This window comes from Chelonoidis abingdonii, chromosome 2 (assembly GCF_003597395.2).
Source record: "Chelonoidis abingdonii isolate Lonesome George chromosome 2, CheloAbing_2.0, whole genome shotgun sequence".
NCBI lineage: Eukaryota > Metazoa > Chordata > Testudines > Testudinidae > Chelonoidis > Chelonoidis abingdonii.
In genome coordinates this window covers 159707713-159725999 of record NC_133770.1, presented here as the reverse complement: position 1 = coordinate 159725999, position 18287 = coordinate 159707713, and the positions used below count along the sequence as shown (strand labels likewise).

At 42.8% G+C, this 18287-nt stretch overlaps 2 protein-coding genes across 3 annotated transcripts in view; one reads left to right on the top strand and one right to left on the bottom strand.

Annotated features, from left to right (window-relative positions):
• DOCK5 (dedicator of cytokinesis 5) overlaps window positions 1-5017 on the top strand; it is a 134047-nt gene extending 129030 nt beyond the window's left edge. The window contains exons 51-52 of the mRNA XM_032795300.2: window positions 1441-1556; window positions 3978-5017. Of these exons, the coding sequence (XP_032651191.1) occupies window positions 1441-1556; window positions 3978-4079 (218 nt within the window). The 3' untranslated portion in view covers window positions 4080-5017. The remainder of the gene's footprint in view (window positions 1-1440; window positions 1557-3977) is intronic.
• Window positions 5018-11577: 6560 nt separating this feature from the next.
• Window positions 11578-18273, bottom strand: GNRH1 (gonadotropin releasing hormone 1). Of its 2 annotated transcripts, XM_075062750.1 has the most exons (4): window positions 16755-18273; window positions 16079-16220; window positions 14469-14564; window positions 11578-11745 (listed from the first exon to the last, which is right to left on the bottom strand). In XM_075062750.1, the coding sequence occupies exons 2-4, from the start codon at window positions 16217-16219 to the stop codon at window positions 11704-11706; spliced, it is 279 nt and encodes a 92-aa protein (XP_074918851.1). In that variant the 5' UTR covers window position 16220; window positions 16755-18273; the 3' UTR covers window positions 11578-11703. The 2 variants fall into 2 exon arrangements, with proteins under 2 accessions (XP_074918851.1, XP_032651284.1); XM_032795393.2 differs by having other exon boundaries at window positions 16079-18273.
• Window positions 18274-18287: the final 14 nt, after the last annotated feature.

Below are 18287 nucleotides of genomic sequence, written 5' to 3'. Positions count from 1 at the left end.
TATAGGGCCTGGTGATTTTTGTCACTATAAATCTGGAGTGGCCCCAAAGAAGTCAGAGAGCTAAATGAATCCAGGACACTTTTTTAACAGGTCTCTGGCTAAAGTCTTGGGCAAAACTTGCACTTTGTGCTGTAAATAAGTGAACTACAAATGCCAAGTGTCCGTATCTCCCAGCTCCATCTTGTGACAAAACATTTTATAAGGAGACATAAATTGCTGCTGAAATCTCAGATGGCAAATTAAAAATCTTTCACCTGTCGAAGAAGGATTTTATCTTAATAGATAAGGAAAGTGAGACACTTATGGAGTGCATCCCTTACATAGACAAATATGGGATTTGGTTGATGCAGATGTAAGCTTTGGTGTGTTCATGTGTGCACGCGTGTGTGCGCACACACACACAAGATACAGATTTAGAAAAAGTTGCATCACGAAGATGCCCCTGTTCTTATTTTGGTGATCTCTGCCATGTTTTAAAAAGACACTGTGGGTGAGGGAATCTCTTTTATTGGACCCACTTCCATTGGTGAGAGAGACGAGCTTTCGAGCCACAGAGAGCTCTTGAAAGTGTCTCTCTCTTCAACAGAATAATAAAAGAGTCCAATAAAAGAGATTACTTCACCCACCTTGTCTTTCTAATATCCTGAAACCGACACAACTACAACTACATGTTTTTAAAGGATAGAGGTTCACATGTGGGGCCTGATTCTCCTCTCTCTCTTACACAGATACAAATCAGGAAAGTCCACTGAAACCAGTGTAGTTACCCTAGTGTAAAGTTGGCGTGAACAGAGAATTAGATCCTTATGTATTTTAGATGGTGAAAGATTGGATTATAGAAGCAGCTTGGGTCTGTGAGTTAGGATGGTATTCATGAGAGACCTGGAAGACCGTTTTCAGAAATACACTGCAAGAACTAATATGTTGAGCTCTACAAAATCAGTGAAGGGAATCCAAAAACTTGATTTAAGTAGCGAATCCAGATCATTTTAATTGTTGTTAGTAGGGGGACAATTTCTCAGGAATTTTTTTAGAAGGTTGGATACTTATTTACCCCATCAGTCAGAGTTAACTTCAAAGTGGATGCTGAGGTTGAAGCCTGAGTGGAAAGGAAACCCCTCTGAACATTTCAGATGTGATAATGGATTCAATTTTCTGTTCCCCCAGGCATGCCTTGTTCACATGAGTTTAGAATCACATTACGAACATAGAAATCTTTTGGATCTTTTGAAGTTAGGGGAATTACAACTGGGATTTTACTTTGACCCATCTGTTCAGGTTCATCTGGTAAAATGGTTGGGGGCCTGTTAGTAGATTAAAACAAAACAGAACATAGTAATAATTTTCCTTTAAAATTACATGTGGTCAATACCATTTCCCTAACCCATCCCACCCTCAAGTCAGTCTTCTTTGACTTAAGTATCTCTTTATTGTTTCTAGGTTTTCCTTCCTTGCAGACAGATGGATTGGCAACTGCTAACTTCCAGAGCACCCCACCTCCGCCTCCACCCAAGAGCAAACCCTATGAGAATAGCAACTCCTGGAACTCTTTGGAGGTAGGGAAATTGGAACTGACACTTTTTTGGAAGCTGGCTCTTGAGCAGGCCACACCAGTGGAACTTTGCCGGTTGCTCTTAGGGTGGTGCTACTTGAAACTTGTCTGATCAGTTTACTGGTTTGCTTCCTGAAACCACAAGAGAGCAAGAACTTTTCCACTCCATGGGAAGGCAGTCTAGCCAGTCCCCTTCTTCAGCTGAAAAGAATATGTTTTCCTTGCCTTGGCAAAATCTGCTGTATCCAGTGTTCTGTGTTTTCTTGTTATTGAAAACACAAACTAACAGGATGATCTGGGAGTTTAATAATTATAGTCAGGGTGTAAATATCACAGTACTCTCCACTACTGAAAAAAAGAAGAAACGGGGAGAACTTCTAGGCCAAGATTTTCAGAAGTGACTAATGATTTCTGGGTGCCCAACTTTATGACACCGGGAAGGAGCCTGATTTTCCCAGGGTGGGTGGTTTTCACTTTCTGAAAACCAAGGCCCCTGATATTAAAATTATTGACCAAGATAATCTTCTAGTCTTCATAAGTCACCATCTCATTGTGGTATCATATTATCTTCAATGTATACTACTGTAGTGCCTTTTATTGGAAAGCATCTGAAAGTGCTTCACAAGGTTAGCATGCTAATATCCATATTAAGGATCCTTTGATCCTGCACTGAAATGCAACCACCTCTGGAGTGGAACACAGCAGCTGCTTAACAACGCATAACAACCTTGAATATCCCTTTGGAACAGAACAGGAAGAACGCCCTATCCAACCAAAGCTGCAGAGAAAGTTTAGAGAGGGATAGTGTAATAACCTGAGTTGGAATTTGGCCAGTAATACTGAGTTTTTAATATCATTCTTTATTTTTAAAAAAATGAAAATGGGACATTTTTGGCTCTGTCTACTCCATGAGCTGGGGTGGGCTTCCTGTGCCCATGTGCACATACTCGCACTCGATTGATGCAGCCACAGTAGCGATAGTGCAGGCACAACTGAGCTGTGCTGAATACGTACCCATGGTTTCAGGGAGTTGTACCTGGCATGAATCAGCCATGTCTCTGCTACTGCTACCCATGCTGCCATGGCAGCACAGCTGTTTATACTCATGCTAGCTTGATGAGAGGTAGGAATAGGAGTACACCAGCAGGGAATTGCTCCCCTAGCTCATAGTGTAGAAGTAGCCTTGGAGGCCACAGTGCCTCTGGCCTCAGTTTTACATTGATTCCAAATGATGGCACCTCTCACAGGGCTGGGACATACCCCAGCATCATACCATGAGACTGTTTCAGTTCTGACCTACAGTCTCCAAAAACATGTCCTGCTAGGGATGTTTTAGAGGTCTCCTCTGCAAATCCTGACCTAATGTGATTTGATGCAGCTTGAGACATGGGGCAGCATTGCTGCACGAGGTGGTCTGACTACAGGAAATATGCGAGTGCTGTGGATGTGCTGGGAGTTATTGCGCAAGAGGATTAATGAAGAGCTCCCTTTCTCTGAGCCTTATAAGAAAACGGATTACTAACATGCTGGTGCTACGTTGTCATTGACCTTAGTCTGGAGCCAGATGGGACTGATGCAGAGGGCCGTAAGGAGAGACTGTAAACGTATTTTTCTGCACGTTGCTTTTTAAGTCATAAAGCCCCCACCTAACCCTTCCTTTATTTTCTCTAACTAGTTTTGAAATCCAGGCAGATGAGGCTGAGCAAGGGGAGAGCACATGGCCTCTTGCTCACCCAGCCTTTTTTCAGGTCTTGCTTATTCCAAATGTGCCTCTTAATAGCCAATGTGCATTGGTTAAAGTAGCTGAAGGGAAAAATCCAAAGAACCCAAGAAAGAAAGAACCAAAGAAAGAGTACAAATTTGTGCAAAACCAAGGGGCGCTCTTTAAAATCCTGTTCTTTGTGCAGGAAGGGTATGACTTTTGTACTGGAACTCGTGGCTTGATTCACTGATTCCTTGCACCATGTGCAGTCATTTACACCATTGCAAAGAGATGTGAATGCTACCATTCTGACTGGGTAGCATTTTACACCCACTTGGCCCTCACTGCACCTGTGGAAATGATCACACAAGTTGCAGCTCAGTGGAAAAATCAGGCCCTTGGTGTTACTTAGTGGAGTTCACCCATCAGGACAGGTGGTATTTCAAGGCTCCAGCACTGTAGGAAAGGACTATTGTCCCCATTTTACAGATGGGAAAAATGTGGCACACAGGCTTGCTGAAGCTCAGACAGAGAGTCAGAGGCAGAACCCAAATGTACTGATTCCCAGACTTGCGTTCTATCACCTGGTGCCGAGAAATTCCATTTGGAGTGGAATTGGAAGATTTGATCCTGAAATAAATAGCAGGGAATGCAGCACCATCTAGATGTCTGTTGCTGGTAGAGAAGAACTTCTCACCTCCTGGTTGTGTTTTACCTTTCCAGGTTGCCCCACCACTGCCCAGCAGACGTGAAGTCAAACCTCCCCCTCCGCCTCCGAAAGCAAGAAAATCCAGCGTCATCTCTTCGGAGCAGGGATTGCAATAAGGATTCCCTCTGCGTACCAAATAACACCTTGAGTGAAATGGGCTGCTTTTCTTTTACTGTCACTCTGTGTCTTTTCAGCCCTAAAGACTGGTGATTCCATCTTCCATTCCCTTCCCTGCGAGTTTCCCCCAGGTAATTCCAAAATAAGCCACTTGAACTGTATATATTTTGCATTCCCAACCCTCTGATTTTCCTTGTACACATTAAGACACTAAGCCCGATGGGGAACCCTGTGAGCTTTAAAATGGAGGCAGTGTTACCAGAAATCTGAGGCTCATACCCCAAAAGGGCTTGTCTGTACTGGTGGTGGTTCCACAAGTGTAACTGTATCTGCGCGAACCCCTTGTGCAGAGTTGCCACGCTGGTATAAAAAGGATTTGCAGCAGCACTTAAACCGAGATCAGCCACGTCAATGCAAAACACTCCTTATACTGCCCCAGCATGTTTGCATTACAGGTTTATACCTATGCAGCTGCCCCAGTGGGGCGGAGGGTCAAGGGGGAGTAAGGGAGCCCTGATTTGCATGCAATGGACCAGATTGCAGCCATTCCCATCTGTGAAATGCAGCCCCTGGAGACGACAGGTGCTAACTTATGATGTTTTGCCTAAATTCAAGCAGCCTCATTAGGTTCTGATTGTGTCCTGAGACCTGCTGCAAGAAAAAATGATCACCCCTGTGTATTAAAGATGAGGGCAGGTTGCTCACACTTGGGCCAACAACAGTGGTAGCTCACTCTCAGTGGAGAGCTTGGATTCGCCAACACTGCCTCAGACCTTTGCTTTTGATTCTTGTTTGAATACTGCAAAGCAGTTGATGCTCTGCTTGTGTTGCCCCACCTGCTCAGCCTGCGTGCTCATGGGACACAATAGGCTACGGCATCTTTTTTTTTTAAAATAACCGAACAATGGTGCAGAAAAGTCCTCTCTTCCCGGGTATGCGTTGCAATTCTCATTATGAGCAGCTCATCAAGAGGACAGAGGTTATGTCTGCATTGTGAGAAAAGACCCACAGCATGGCCACAGCTGGCCTGGGTCAGCTGACTCAAGCTCGCAGGGCTTGGGCTGCGGGGCTATAAGATTACAGTACAGACGTTCAGGCTGGGGCTGGAGCCTGGGCTCTGGGACCCCACAAGTGGGGAGGGTCTCAAAGCCTGGGCTCCCTAGCATCTACACTGTTGACTTTCGCAGTGTGAAAAATCGGGACACTTTTTTTTTCCACATTGCAGGGGATTAGTTGTGTACATAAGACAAAGTCCCTAATATCAAGACGTTTGGTCACCTTAGTTGTCCTAGGCTCTGAGACTTGGTTTTTATCACAGTATAGATGTATATCTGAATCTCAGAAACCAATCTCAATAACCATTAGCCTTTCAAATCCCCGTTGAACTCTTGGCCAACAACCTTCCAATCCACGCACTCACAAACACCCCCGCTCTTACTGCACCCTGTTGTTGCAACTCTTCTTGTGCCTTTTGTTCTGTGCCTTTTGTCTGGGAGCTTCCATTGTGTTCTGCACACAAAACGCTTGGCCTAACTTTTAACGATCACTGAACTCAAATGAGTCACACCTAGGTCTGAGAGGGACATGAAAGGCTGAGCAGTACACCCTGAAGTTTCTGGTTTCTTGGGTTGCTCCAGTTCCTTGTGGGCTGTATTTGGTGAATATGACAATTATGCTGTTTAGGGATATTTCATGGAATCAGTTCTAATTCTCCTCTCTTAATTACTTATTCCTGTTTTCAGTGTGTGGCAGCAGCATTCTGTTTAATAAGTTTTCCCTGCCAGATAGTCAATCTAAATTTTCTTCTATAACTTCATGCCATGACTCCTATCTATACCGCCACTTGCCACCCTAAATAATTCCTCTCTCTGTTTGGTGTTAACATCCTTCAAAAGCATGTAGACCAGTTTTGCAGTCCCTCCCTCAGGGCGTGATCCAGAGACCGTTGGAGTCAATGGGCATCTTTCCATTGAATTTAGCGGGCTCTGGATCAGGCCCTTAGTCCGAATAGGTAGGTCATTATCATAACTCTTGTAATCTTGTTTCATAAATCAATCCCTCCAGCACCCTGCTCATTTTCATTGCCCTGTACTCTGTCCATAGTTTTCTGGTCAGATGATGATCTGAATAGCTGAGGTCAATTTAAAAATGTGTACTTGTTCTTTTTAGCCCTGCAAAACAAATGAAAGAACTAGGTGGCCTATATTCTGCATTCCCTTTCTCTGTTTAGGTTTGTATATTATGATCATCGCCAAAGTATCTTAAGGTATGTCTACACTGCACCCAGACTCAGAACCAGGTCAGTTGACTTGACCTCCCAAGGCTTGGGCTGCAGAGCTAAAAATATCAGTGCAGATGTTTGGGCTGGGGCTGTAGCCCAAGCCCAGACTTTGAGGTCCTCCCCATTGTGGAGCATCAAAGCCTGGACTCCAGATCGAGCCCAGTCATCTACACTGCAATTGTATAGCCCCCCCGTGGCCCAAGCCCTGCGAGCCCAAGTCAGCTGATGCAGCTATGACCTGAGTCTTTATTGCAATGTAAACCATACTCTGTGTGAATGGATCAGAAACCTTTCTGCTAAGTTCTGATTGCTGAATCCTTATGCCTTTAGTGATGATTTTGGTTCAGCCCTGTCCTAGCAGTGGATCCACCTGCAAACGTGGTGGCAGTTCAAATCTGGATCCAAACTTTGCAAGTGGAGCAGAGCTTTGGTTCAGGACCCTTTCTAATTAGAAGGTAAGGTCCTCAGGTGGTTTTAAGTCATGTAGAGCCACTGAAAACACTGTTGAGGATGTGGCCTGCAATATTCAAAACATTTATCATTTAACATAGGCTATTGCTATGCAAACTAGTTCCATTACCTCATTGAAAAACAAAAGGCCTTTAAGCCTACGTAAAGCACTGTCCAATAGCATAGCAATCTTATTGAAATTATTTTTATTCAGACTGGAACAATCCAATCTTGTGTAATATGTTTCTCTGCTGTCTGTTTGGATGAAAACAAACCTGCAGAAGCTGCTTTCACTGTGCTGCCCGTATGCCTCCATAAACAGATTGCATTCATTAAAGGCTCCTATCAGATTCACGTCACAAAATAAGTTGGAGACGTTTTAGAAGTCACACTGCAGTCACATCACACATGCCTACAGCTGTGTTCGCTATAGTGCACACACAAGTGTCTTTTGGGCAGCTGCCTTCTCCAGGGAAGGCTTTGAAAACCTTTCTGAACATCTTGACCATATTCCATCTCCGCCCCGAATCCCCAGAGCATCATATTGTCAGTTCCACATTACATTCCTGGACATAGATATTGCTTGACTTGAAAACCTCAGGGTTTTCTTCTTTTGTACCCACTCTTTTCCTGCCATGCCTGATACACACACGCACACAATCTTGAAATCCTTACCCAAAACTCTCACTGAAGTCCGTGAGAACTTTGTCTGAGTGAGGAGTGTAGGGTCTGGTACAAGTGAATAGTGTGTGTGCATATTTCACCTTGTATTAATTCAGTCACTTTTCCAGTCCTTGACTGATCAGTCAGTATCAGTCACGTACTTACTTAATTTCCTTGCAAAAGAGGAAATATTCCGAGCACGAAATGAATGCAATGGTAAATTTCCTCTCACTCTTAACATCAGGCGGAAAGCATGAATATTTGCAAAAACTACAGCTAGTGGCTTTTCCCACCATGAGTGAGAGAGATAGGTAGGGATATTGCAATAGTCTGGCTTATCTCTAGTTTTATTTCTCTCTGTTTTGATCTACTCCATTGGCCTTTACTCGCTGGTATATTTTGTGTGCTTGTCAACTGTATGTAAAAGGAGAAATGGGGCCTGATCAAAAAGCCCAGATTTGAACAACCCTGAAATTTGGAAAGAACGTTGCAGCCTTAACTCTAGAATGAACCAAACTCAAAACCTCAATCCAGACACCCCCAAACTTTGGATCCAAATCTGATCTCTAGCAACATCCTGACATTTCTTCCTTCCACCTGTGTTTTAAATTCTTGTTCTTTCCCATTTTTCAGCCTTGTTACAGAGAGGATTGATGGACAAGGTACCTGGTATGTAAGGTATTGAAATGCTCTCTCTGCCATCCAGAAATAGCTGCTAGAAGTTAGGATTGTCAGCAGTTACTTTCCCTCCTGCTTGTAACTCAACACTACTAACACCTGAGTTACCAAGCAGCTAAACTAATCACCTAAGGCTAACAGAGAGAGAAATAAAAACAGGAGTCCTTAAGGTGTCACAACTAGTCCTGTTCTTTTTGCGGATACAGACTAACGTGGCCGCTACTCTGAAACAGATAGGAGAGCTGTAGGAAGCTCTGTCAATTACCTCTGACCTTCAAGAAGCCCCAGGCTTTTTGGTGGAGCTGTGTCTGATACAAGCCACATTTTGATTCTTGGCCTTCATTAGTTGAGCTCTTAAACAGGTTGCTCCCCAGCACCAACTTGCCTGACAACTTCCTTACAGTTCGCCTTGATGAGCTGGTTGCACCACTCAGGCTTTTCTTCTTGCTGGCTTGTCGTCAGGCCAGTTTGAGATTGTTCTAGTTTAGACCTCACTTCTACTGGAGGGAGATATGGCAGCTGTCGCATAAGGAGGATGTGGAGAATTTGAGAGGTCCTGTGTTTTACCTTCATCTTTAAACTCTCGCCTATACTTGGGGGAGTTTTTATTTGCTCTGTCTTCAATCTGTCTCTAACTTGGGTTAGCCTCTCCTACTCCCTTTCTCCTCATTGAGTGGAAAACATGCTCATGAATGGAAGTTTGTTTCCTTAAAGGTGTATTGCTGACTGGAGTGCAGTGTTCAAGGGGTCATATCCTCAGCTGGTATAAATCAGATTGTTTCTATTGAAGATCAGTGGCAAAATTTTCAAGTATCAAAGTGATTTAGGAGCCTTGTTCCCATTTTCAGAAGCAGGGTGGCCAGATGTCCTGATTTTATAGGGACAGTCCCGATTTGGGGGGTCTTTTTCTTATATAGGCTCCTATTATCCCCCATCCCATCCCATTTTTCACATTTGCTGTCTGGTCCCCCTATTGGGAAGAGACATAGGTCCTTAACTGCCAGATTTTTAAAGGTATTTAGGCATCTAAAGATTAAATCTATGGAAGCTAAGTACCTTGGCACTTCTGACAATCCCACTAGATACCTATCTGTATCACTAGGCTCCTAAATAGCTTTGAAAATCTGGCCCTCAGAAATCGAAGTCATTGAAAGTTTTAAGAACCTAAATCCATTTTGAAAATGGGAATGAGGCTTCTAAATTCTTGGAATGCTTTTGAAAATTTTACCCAGTCTCTCCCAAGGACAAGCCCCACCATGATGCAATCAGTCCATGGCAGAAATGAAAGCTTACTTTTGTGCTGACCGTAACCGTTAAAAACAAAAAACCAAAAAAAAAAATCAAACCTGGAAACCAAAAATCCAGTCTGCACTGAAAAAATATTTACATAATCCCACTTCCTAGTTATACTGTTCAAAACGAGTGTTATGCTTCAATTCCCAGAATCTTTTAAATCACAATTGGAGGTTTTCTTAAAAGATCTGCTTTAGTTCAGACAGGAATTATTTTAGCGAAGTTTCTGGCCTGCATTATGCAGGAGAGCTGACTAGATGATCACAATGGTCCCTTCTGGCCTTGGAATCTGCTAGTCTACTCACATTTTTTCCAGTGAGAAATTTGTGCACCCTTTGCTTTTCGGGTGCTTTTAATTTAAAATTTGTAATGCCAGGATAAATTTGATTTAAAATATTACAGGTTCTTATCCATGCCTGGGGGAGAAATGGGCAGCTTTCCCTTTCAGTGGATTATTAGATTAGGAAAGGAGGTTTGACTCAAGTGAAAACTGTTCTGGGAGTGGCAGTGGCAGACAAGGCAGCCGTGCCTATCAAGGAGTTGTTGAAAATTTGCATCTAATAAACTTTCCTACTTGTGCCTGCCAGCATACCTTCCACAAATGAACCGTGAGTTAGACTTGTAGTGACAATGTAGGATTTGTTGCTCCAGATTTACTGTCCTTATTTATTTTTATAATTGTAAATGGAAATATTAAAAAGACTGATATGTCTGTAATTTAATTTTTTTTTGGTAGTGAAGACATTCCTGAATACCGCTGGTTCCCTTTTTTCCAATCCCAGCTGTATGTTAAAAGCTGCTCTATCATATATATCACTGTTTTCATTTCCAGCAACAGCTGTAGACCAAACTCTTTAATTGCCCAGCAAGAACCTCCCTCTAAGATTCCAGGGGAACCTGAAAACACCTGAGTAATATGGCGGAACTGATCTCCTGACATTCAAGGGAGCCACTTTCTAAAGTGCACACCCAGTGTTGGCCTAACTGGGGCCAGGTCTACTCTACACACTTCAGTGTAACTATGTCACTCAGGGGTGTGAAAAATCCACATTCCTGAGCAATGAAGTTATACCAGCCATATAGACAGCACTATGTCAGCAGGAGAGTTTCTCCTGCCAACATAGCTACCACCTCTAGCAGGGGTGGAGTAACTAAGCTGATGCATGAGCTCTCTCTCTCCTGTTGGCTTAGGACATCTTCACAGTGTTACAGAGGCGTAGTTGCACTGTTTGTAGTGCAGACTTGCCTTCAGCTTCTATTAAATCTCACTGGCTTCCACTGTCTATGTAAACTCCTCTCCTATTACAGAATATAGCATCCTAATGAGAACTGAGTTAGGCCAGCACTATGGGCTCTGGAAAATCCCAACCCAAAAGTTCATAATGCCACATACTTTTAACGTATGCAGATAATATTGGCTTGATCTATCTTCCTGTATGTGTTAACTGATGATGTTGGTATTGTGACAATTTAATACCATGAGTGGGGGATATGTTCCTCTTGAATGCTGGGGAAACTTAATTTTATGTTGTGGCATAGCTTCCTTCCTAACATGACCAGTTTGTTTCCTTGGAGGTACTTGACTTGATTATTTAGGTTTTTAAAACCACTGTGGGCTGCAAGTACCTTCATAGCCCCCTGCAGCTGACTCATCAATAGATACAGCTTCTAAACTAGTTATGAAGAAAGGGCCAGAGCCAAGCTTTGGAAAAGGGATTCTGCATCTCTGACTAAATAGCATATTATTTACTGAGACTGTAAAGCCAGCTGTACAAATGTATGTGTTTTGAAAACAGCGTATTTACTGTTGTAAAGTTTGTAAATATTTTTTTAAATAAATGTAGATTGAGCAAACCAGGAAAAAAAACCTGAATGTCTTCCATGCATGGACTATTGAAATTATGTGTTATTTAATAGTAGGTAACTTACATGTATTACACTAATGTCCAGAGGCCCCAACAAACATTACAGGCCCATTTTGGTGGACACTGTTTGTACACGTGAAAAGTCACACAACAGATCAGTGGCAAGTAGAACCCAAGTCTCTTGAATCCCAGTGCATTGCCCCAAGCGGTCATTTATCTTATCCAAGAGCTAATACGCTACCCAAAAAAATATTTCCAACATCTCTATGGTTTTTGTATTTGAACATTTATGCATATGACACTGTAATCCAAAGAGAAGTAAGACCTTAGAGCTAAATCATTGCTTTGAAATGTTACAGTAATGGGTCCTTTGTTCCATTTGCCTTCATGAATTCAGATCTTCTTTCGCCCCGCATCTCCTTCAATCAGACTTGCCTGTAACACACATGGTATGACTTGATTTTTTTTTTTTTAAAAAAAAAAAGAGGAAAAATTACTTGGTTTGGAATTTTAAGGCCAGGTGAAATACTAAAATAATCTGCATGGAGGGTCTCCATCAGGAAGAGGGCTAGACTTGCATAAATCTGAACTAAGTGGCTCTCTGCCACCTGCTTATGTAGGTGATTGATAGTACACCATAACTTACATTTATAATAGTTCCTTTCATCTCACTCCTACATCTAGCACAGGGGTTCTCAAAATGAGGGTCAGGACCCTTCGGGGTCATGAGCTGTCAGCCTCCACCCCAAACCCTGCTTTGCCTCCAGCATTTATAATGGTGTTAAATATATTTAAAAGTGTTTTTAATTGATAAGGGGGGGGCTGCACTCAGAGACTTGCTATGTGAAAGGGGTCACCAGTACAAAAGTTTAAGAACCACTAATCTAGCAGTTTGCTCGCCCCTGAAATGCAGCTGTTTCTGGAGTGCAACACAACTGTTGAACAATGAATAGCAACAATAATTTAGGACAAGTAGTGAAGAAATGTAGTCATTTGAAGTATCAATATATTAAGTGTCCCTATACAAATGTAGCCTTTGACCAGAATACCAGAGCTAAAATCTTATTTTCTGCTATGGTGTATCTTAGGACTGTCACAGCACCACTTCCTGCAGTATCTAGTCTGCCATTCAGGTACTGACCTACCTTGCCACATCTATTGTTCTTGTAGCCTGAGATTCTATTGATCTGGTCTAGGGAAGTATACTGTCTTTCTCCCAAACTATAATAGGTAAGTACTTTATAAGGCTCCCAGTACTATGATATGCAAGCACCTCAGAATCTAAGGTATTTATTCTCGACTCCCCTATGAGGTAGAAAAACGTGGTTATCCCCATTTTACAGAGACACTAAGCCCCAGATTTTTCAAGGTAGATAAGTGCTTAGTGGGATTTTCAAAAGAGCCTACATGTCTAATTCCCATTGAAAATCCCACTAGGTGTCTGGTTGCTTCCATAGGGCCAGATTTTAAAGGAATTTAGGCACTTAAGTGGCTCACCAAAGCTCACATAGGAAGTCTGTGGCAAAGCATGGAGTTGAATCCCCTTCTGATTCTCATGCTAACCCACTGGCCTATCCTTCCATCTCACTGTGTTCTGTAAATGTAGGGTCTAGAGGATAAATTTTGGTATCAATGGAACTAATTGACCATCTCAGAGGTCAGTGATTGCATAGCATAGAGCAGTGGTCCGCAAGCTTTTTATCTTATGCGCCCCCCCCCCTTCCCCACTTACCCCTATCCGTGCCCTCCTCTCACACTTTGGGGACCTCTGGCAAAGAGATTGCTCTGCCCTTTAGCCTATAGATGTATTTCCTCTGGGAAACCATTGAGATTAGCCTCCCTGAAAGCATCCCCCCTTCATTATCACCTTGTTTTCCACGGGTTGGTTGCATAACATCCCTGTAACAATTTCAACACTTGGTGACGTGGAAAAGTTATTTAGGGAAAAGACTGAATGCATTTGCAGTGTCATTCAGCAGCTGGAAATGAGGAGCCAGCAACAAATGACCAGCCAGTTCACTGCAGACTGCAGCAAGTGGGCTGTGGACAATTGGTGGCCCACGGGCCACAGTGGGTACGACATATTACAGGAGAAGCAGAAACATAACAGTTAATACCCAAGGCATAAATTCTTACGCTTCTGCATTAAACCCTTCTTTCATCATATCATGTAACAATGCAAATATATTTTAAAAGTAATTTGGGGTTGGCAAACCTGAAAATCCAATTAGTGAGCCTTCAGCTATGAGAAAGAAAGGAAAAGACTTCCTTCTAAATGGGTAAGAAGCATTCACTGCCTGCTTTTACCACTTCCCCAATAAAGGTTTTCACAGGAGAAAGATCCTTGTGTTAATACTTTCAGAAATTATTATTCATTATTTGTATTGGAGTAGTGACTAGGAGGCCCAGCACCCTATTGTGCAAGGTGTTGTACAAAACCCCTGCCCCAAAGAGTTCACAATTCATACAGTTTGCATTTGAAGTCAAAGCATACTTATGTACACATCTGCATAGTCAGAGTTTGGCCCATATGTTCTGCAGACCTGAGTACTGCAACTTTCCACGGCCGTCTCCTAGCCGAAGTTTGCTTTTGTTCAGTCGGTTGAAGGTGAGACTTAGCAGTGGGTAAATAGGAAACCAAGCTTTTCAAACAGGACTAGTGATTTTGATTGCCTCAGTATTTAGGTGCCTGCCCTGAGACATCTCAAAAGAGTCTGATTTTCAGACAGTGATGAGCATGTGTCCCATTTAAAGTGCTGGTTGGACATATGAAAATGAAGGCACCCAAAACCCCTTGTCATGTCTGAAAACCTTTGCCCAGAATTCTAGGCTGGACACTAGACTGCTCTGCTCTGCTGGTCTGTTCATTAAGGTTCTGCTATTTTTGCTTTGGAGCTTGTACCAGAATAGACACTCCACACTCAGGGCACAGTAGGGGAAGCAGCATCCATATGGCCTGATCCTTCAGCTGGCAGAGTTATTCTGTGGGATTAACAAACTGTGAATGCTGCAAAGAATTGGGATGAAGGTAAAATTTATCTGACTTTGATTTTATTTTCTCATTTGGTGCAGCGACAGAACAGGCATTGCTAAGCACCAACACCCCCCAAAAAGTGGTCCTTTGAGTTTCCATTACAATAAATCAAAGATTTACTTACCAGAGCTCCCTTCAGACCACCAAGCATGGAGCGCTGATGTGGGCCAGTGCATTCAAAATGCTGCAGTTCACCTATTTTTTCCATTTCACTAGCAATCTGAATTGGAAGAGGATACAAGTCTCATGGAAAGAGAATCTTCTGCTAGAGGACCACCCTACTATGCTAGATGGACATGCTTTTCTACTTCACAAGTTCACCATTCTCCCTCCTCCTTCACAGATCCAGTGTTATCCCGCTTTTGTTATAGTAAATTTCACAAATGCTCATGAAAGTAGAGATGAATCAGAGAGGTTAGAAGGCTCCGACGAATGAAAATGGTGGACAAAGGCTTTTAGCTCTAGTTACTAGTTTGACTCCAAGTGAATGCTCAACATATGATAGTAGAGGGGCAGTTTACCCTCTCCTGAGAGAAGAGGTTAGGCTGATTGACTGGGCAGTAGCCACAGTTGGGGCCATGCCTGACCCTGTTATAAGGGCTCAGGGAGGAGCTGGATCAGTCTCTCTCTAGCAGTGGAGAGAGAAGGACCTAGCTGCTGGGGAGAAAAAGGTACCTGGAGCAGAGCTGGGGCGCTTTAGTGTGGCAACTCCCCAGGCTGAGGCCTTGGTAAAAGCCTAGGCAGGTACTGGGGCTGGGAGGTGCAGCCCAGAGCTCGGCAGAGGTAGTTGGTCTGACCTCTTTGCCAATGATGAGTGGCTATGACAGACTGCAGTCTGCCCCAGTGAGCAGGGGCTAGAGGATGACTGGCAGTAGCCACTGAGGTAAGGTGGGGCTAGAGGGTTGTGGATTCCCCTGGGAGGGGAGACCCAGACTGTGGGTTACTACTGGGGGCAGAACCCTGAGGTAAAAGGGCATGAGGTGGGATATGGGGCCAGCAGCAGGTGAGATATCAGCCTGCACTGGGTGCTCCATACACTGGAAAAGAGCTAATTCCCAGATGACCGGCAGGAGGCGCTGCATTGGTGAGTCTTCTCTTTGCTACAGTGACCAATTACCAGAGGGCAGCTGTTCCTTGTCCTCCCTGAACTGAATGAAGTGGAGTGAGTGTTGCTATAACAAAATAGCTAATTGGAACCTTAGCTGACAATATAGCAGAGAAGTCACGGACTGACTGAAACTGGAAACCATATTTCCCTCTCATTCTTAGAGGTGTTCCCTCCTGTCAAACATGAGATGCTCAGATTTTAAAACACACAGTAGTGCTTAGACAGATGGGGAAGCTGCCACTGTGTCTCTTCTATGGCTAGAACTGGGTTTCCAGGGCTGTCTAGCTGGCCTTTTTCACTACAATGAAATTTTTTAATTTTTCCAAAAAAAGTTTTAAAAATTCATTAAATGTCCCATATTATGTCTGCACTGCAATTATCGACCCGCAGCTGGCCAGCGTGCGCTAGCTCTGGCTCAGGCTGCAGGGCTATAAAAACGGCAACGTAGACAGCTGGGTTCAGGTGTCTATACTGCAGTTTTATAGCCCATGGCCCTTCAGCTAATGGCAGTTAGTGGTTGTAGACATATCTTTAGATCCTCAGGCTGCTATTCTGCTTGCATCCCCCCGAGGGCATGGGCGGTAAGGCACAATGAATAAAGTGCCATTTTAAAACCAAGAACCTACCTCCTGGAATGATTCTACCAGATTTTCAGCATCCCGCTTTCCTCCCGGTTGCAGGCCATAAGACCAGTGTTGAGCCAAGCAAATCTCCACAGATAGAATAAACATGAGGAACCTTACAAAGAGCTTCCTGGTCTTCTCCATTCTGTCAGAGAGCAAAATATCAGCAAAAATAGTATAGGGACTGAAGAAAGATGGTGAGTACTCAATAAAAAGACAAATTTCACTTAGACTTGCAAAAAGCTGCTGAGAATCCATTGGTCACAAATTCCTCCATGCACCCCACACCTGATTATTGAATAATCAATTTATTACATTCAGGTTATGCTCAATTCTGTTACTACAAAATCATGACTGTGTTTGTATTTCTGGAATGCATCTTAAATTCAGCTGTAGCTCAAGCTTATTCTAAAAAGTCTGGATGTGTTCAACTCCAGGATTTAGGGTTAGCCTATTATAAAGAAGGGCTATCTGCAAAATTCGAACGCCTCCCCAGAGTTTTGGGAACATCTAGATCTCAAGGTTTTAGTGCAGGCCCACACAAGTGATCCATTCAGTTTAATCAGTTTCTGTTCTAGTACCTCAGTCCTTGAAAAATGCTCTGCAATCTTTCAGAATCAAGTATCTCTAGACACTGAGCATGCAAAATGTAATGCATGGTCTGGTTCAAGTACATTACCTGCTTGATGAGAGGAGCTGCTGAATGAATAATCCCAACTCTGCTGCTTTGCAAAATATCCTACATGTTGTACCTGTCAGCTTGCTTTTTATATACACATATCTTCCCAACCCTCCTAATACTGAAGCTTTCCCTGCAGGTGACAATTTAATTGTCTCATGTGGACTGCAATTTTGTTCTTACATTTGCTGTATCGTACCAGCAGTGAAGCACGTAATTGAAAGACCCCAGGTGTAGCTATTAAATTCAGCTGAGTGCTGTCACTAAGAGCCATAAGCAGTCTTTATTTTAAGATGACATAAATCAGAGGTTCCCTAGGGAAAAATCCTCTTTTCTTTTCAATGGCTCTTAATTATTTTAAATAGAAAGTACATCCTGGGTAAGTTTGGAGTTGTTGAGATGCCAGGACTGTGTGCGACTGTTTACATGTACAAGTTTGTTAAACGCCAAGCATCAGACCTCAGGGGCCACATTTTACAAAGGGCTCAACTTCCATTTAGGCACCAAAACAAGCAGCCAAAATTGCAAAAGTGCTCAGTACATCGAGCTTTGAACTTTCGAGCACCAAGAATCTCAAAGCACTTAAAACTATTGACCACATTTGCAAAAGGGTCAGATTTTCAAAGTATAATTAGCTGATACAGTAGACAACTATTACTTAGATTGGGGCATGAGCTGTTTTTTTGTTCTGTGTTTCCACAACACTTACCCCTATTCGAGTGCCAGTCCATGACTTGGGACTCCTAGGTACTACTGCAATAACAACATTGATGCCTTTAACCAGTGACCCTTACACCTTTTGGAGCTGAAAGGCATTGCAAACTATAAATATACTGATAGACGCCTATAAAGAGGGGTGAAACTCAAACATAGCTGCAGAAATCTGAACTTTTATCCAGCTGTTTGCTTCCAGGCACTCCATTTTGCATCCAAGTGGTGAAATATCCACTCCATCATACTCAGTAGCCCATTCACAGTCTTCCTATCCCCTTTCTGATTAATGGATTAAAAAGTAATTTGATAAAGATTAAAGTATTAAGGAGGATTTAGTTACTTTAGGAAAAGAGCAATTTTCTGTCCTAATGTAACATCTCAGCAGGAAAGATTAACACATGATTCCTGCTGATACAAATAATCAAGCTGTTAAAATGATTTATTAAGCAAAATATTACATAGGAAAGGACTTGCACAGTTTATTTCTTGTATTTTAGAATTCAAAACCTTTCCTCAAATCAATAACAAATAGGCATTGCAGATACACAGGGCCAGATTTCCAAGTGTCCCACCAACATAATTGGAGACAGATTTTCAAGTGTTCAGGACCTACCAGTTCCCATTGTGATCCAGTGGCCACGTGCTGAAAAACCTGGCCCCCAGTTACGATGCTTAAAAGGGCGCTGAGCTCTCTTGAAAGTCTGCTCTCCATTTTTCAAGGTCTAGTCATTAATGCTTTTAGTACATAAAACTTAATTTGCTTTTCACTTGCAAGACTTTTTCCAGATTATGTTTTCCTTGGTCCACCTAAATAAGAGT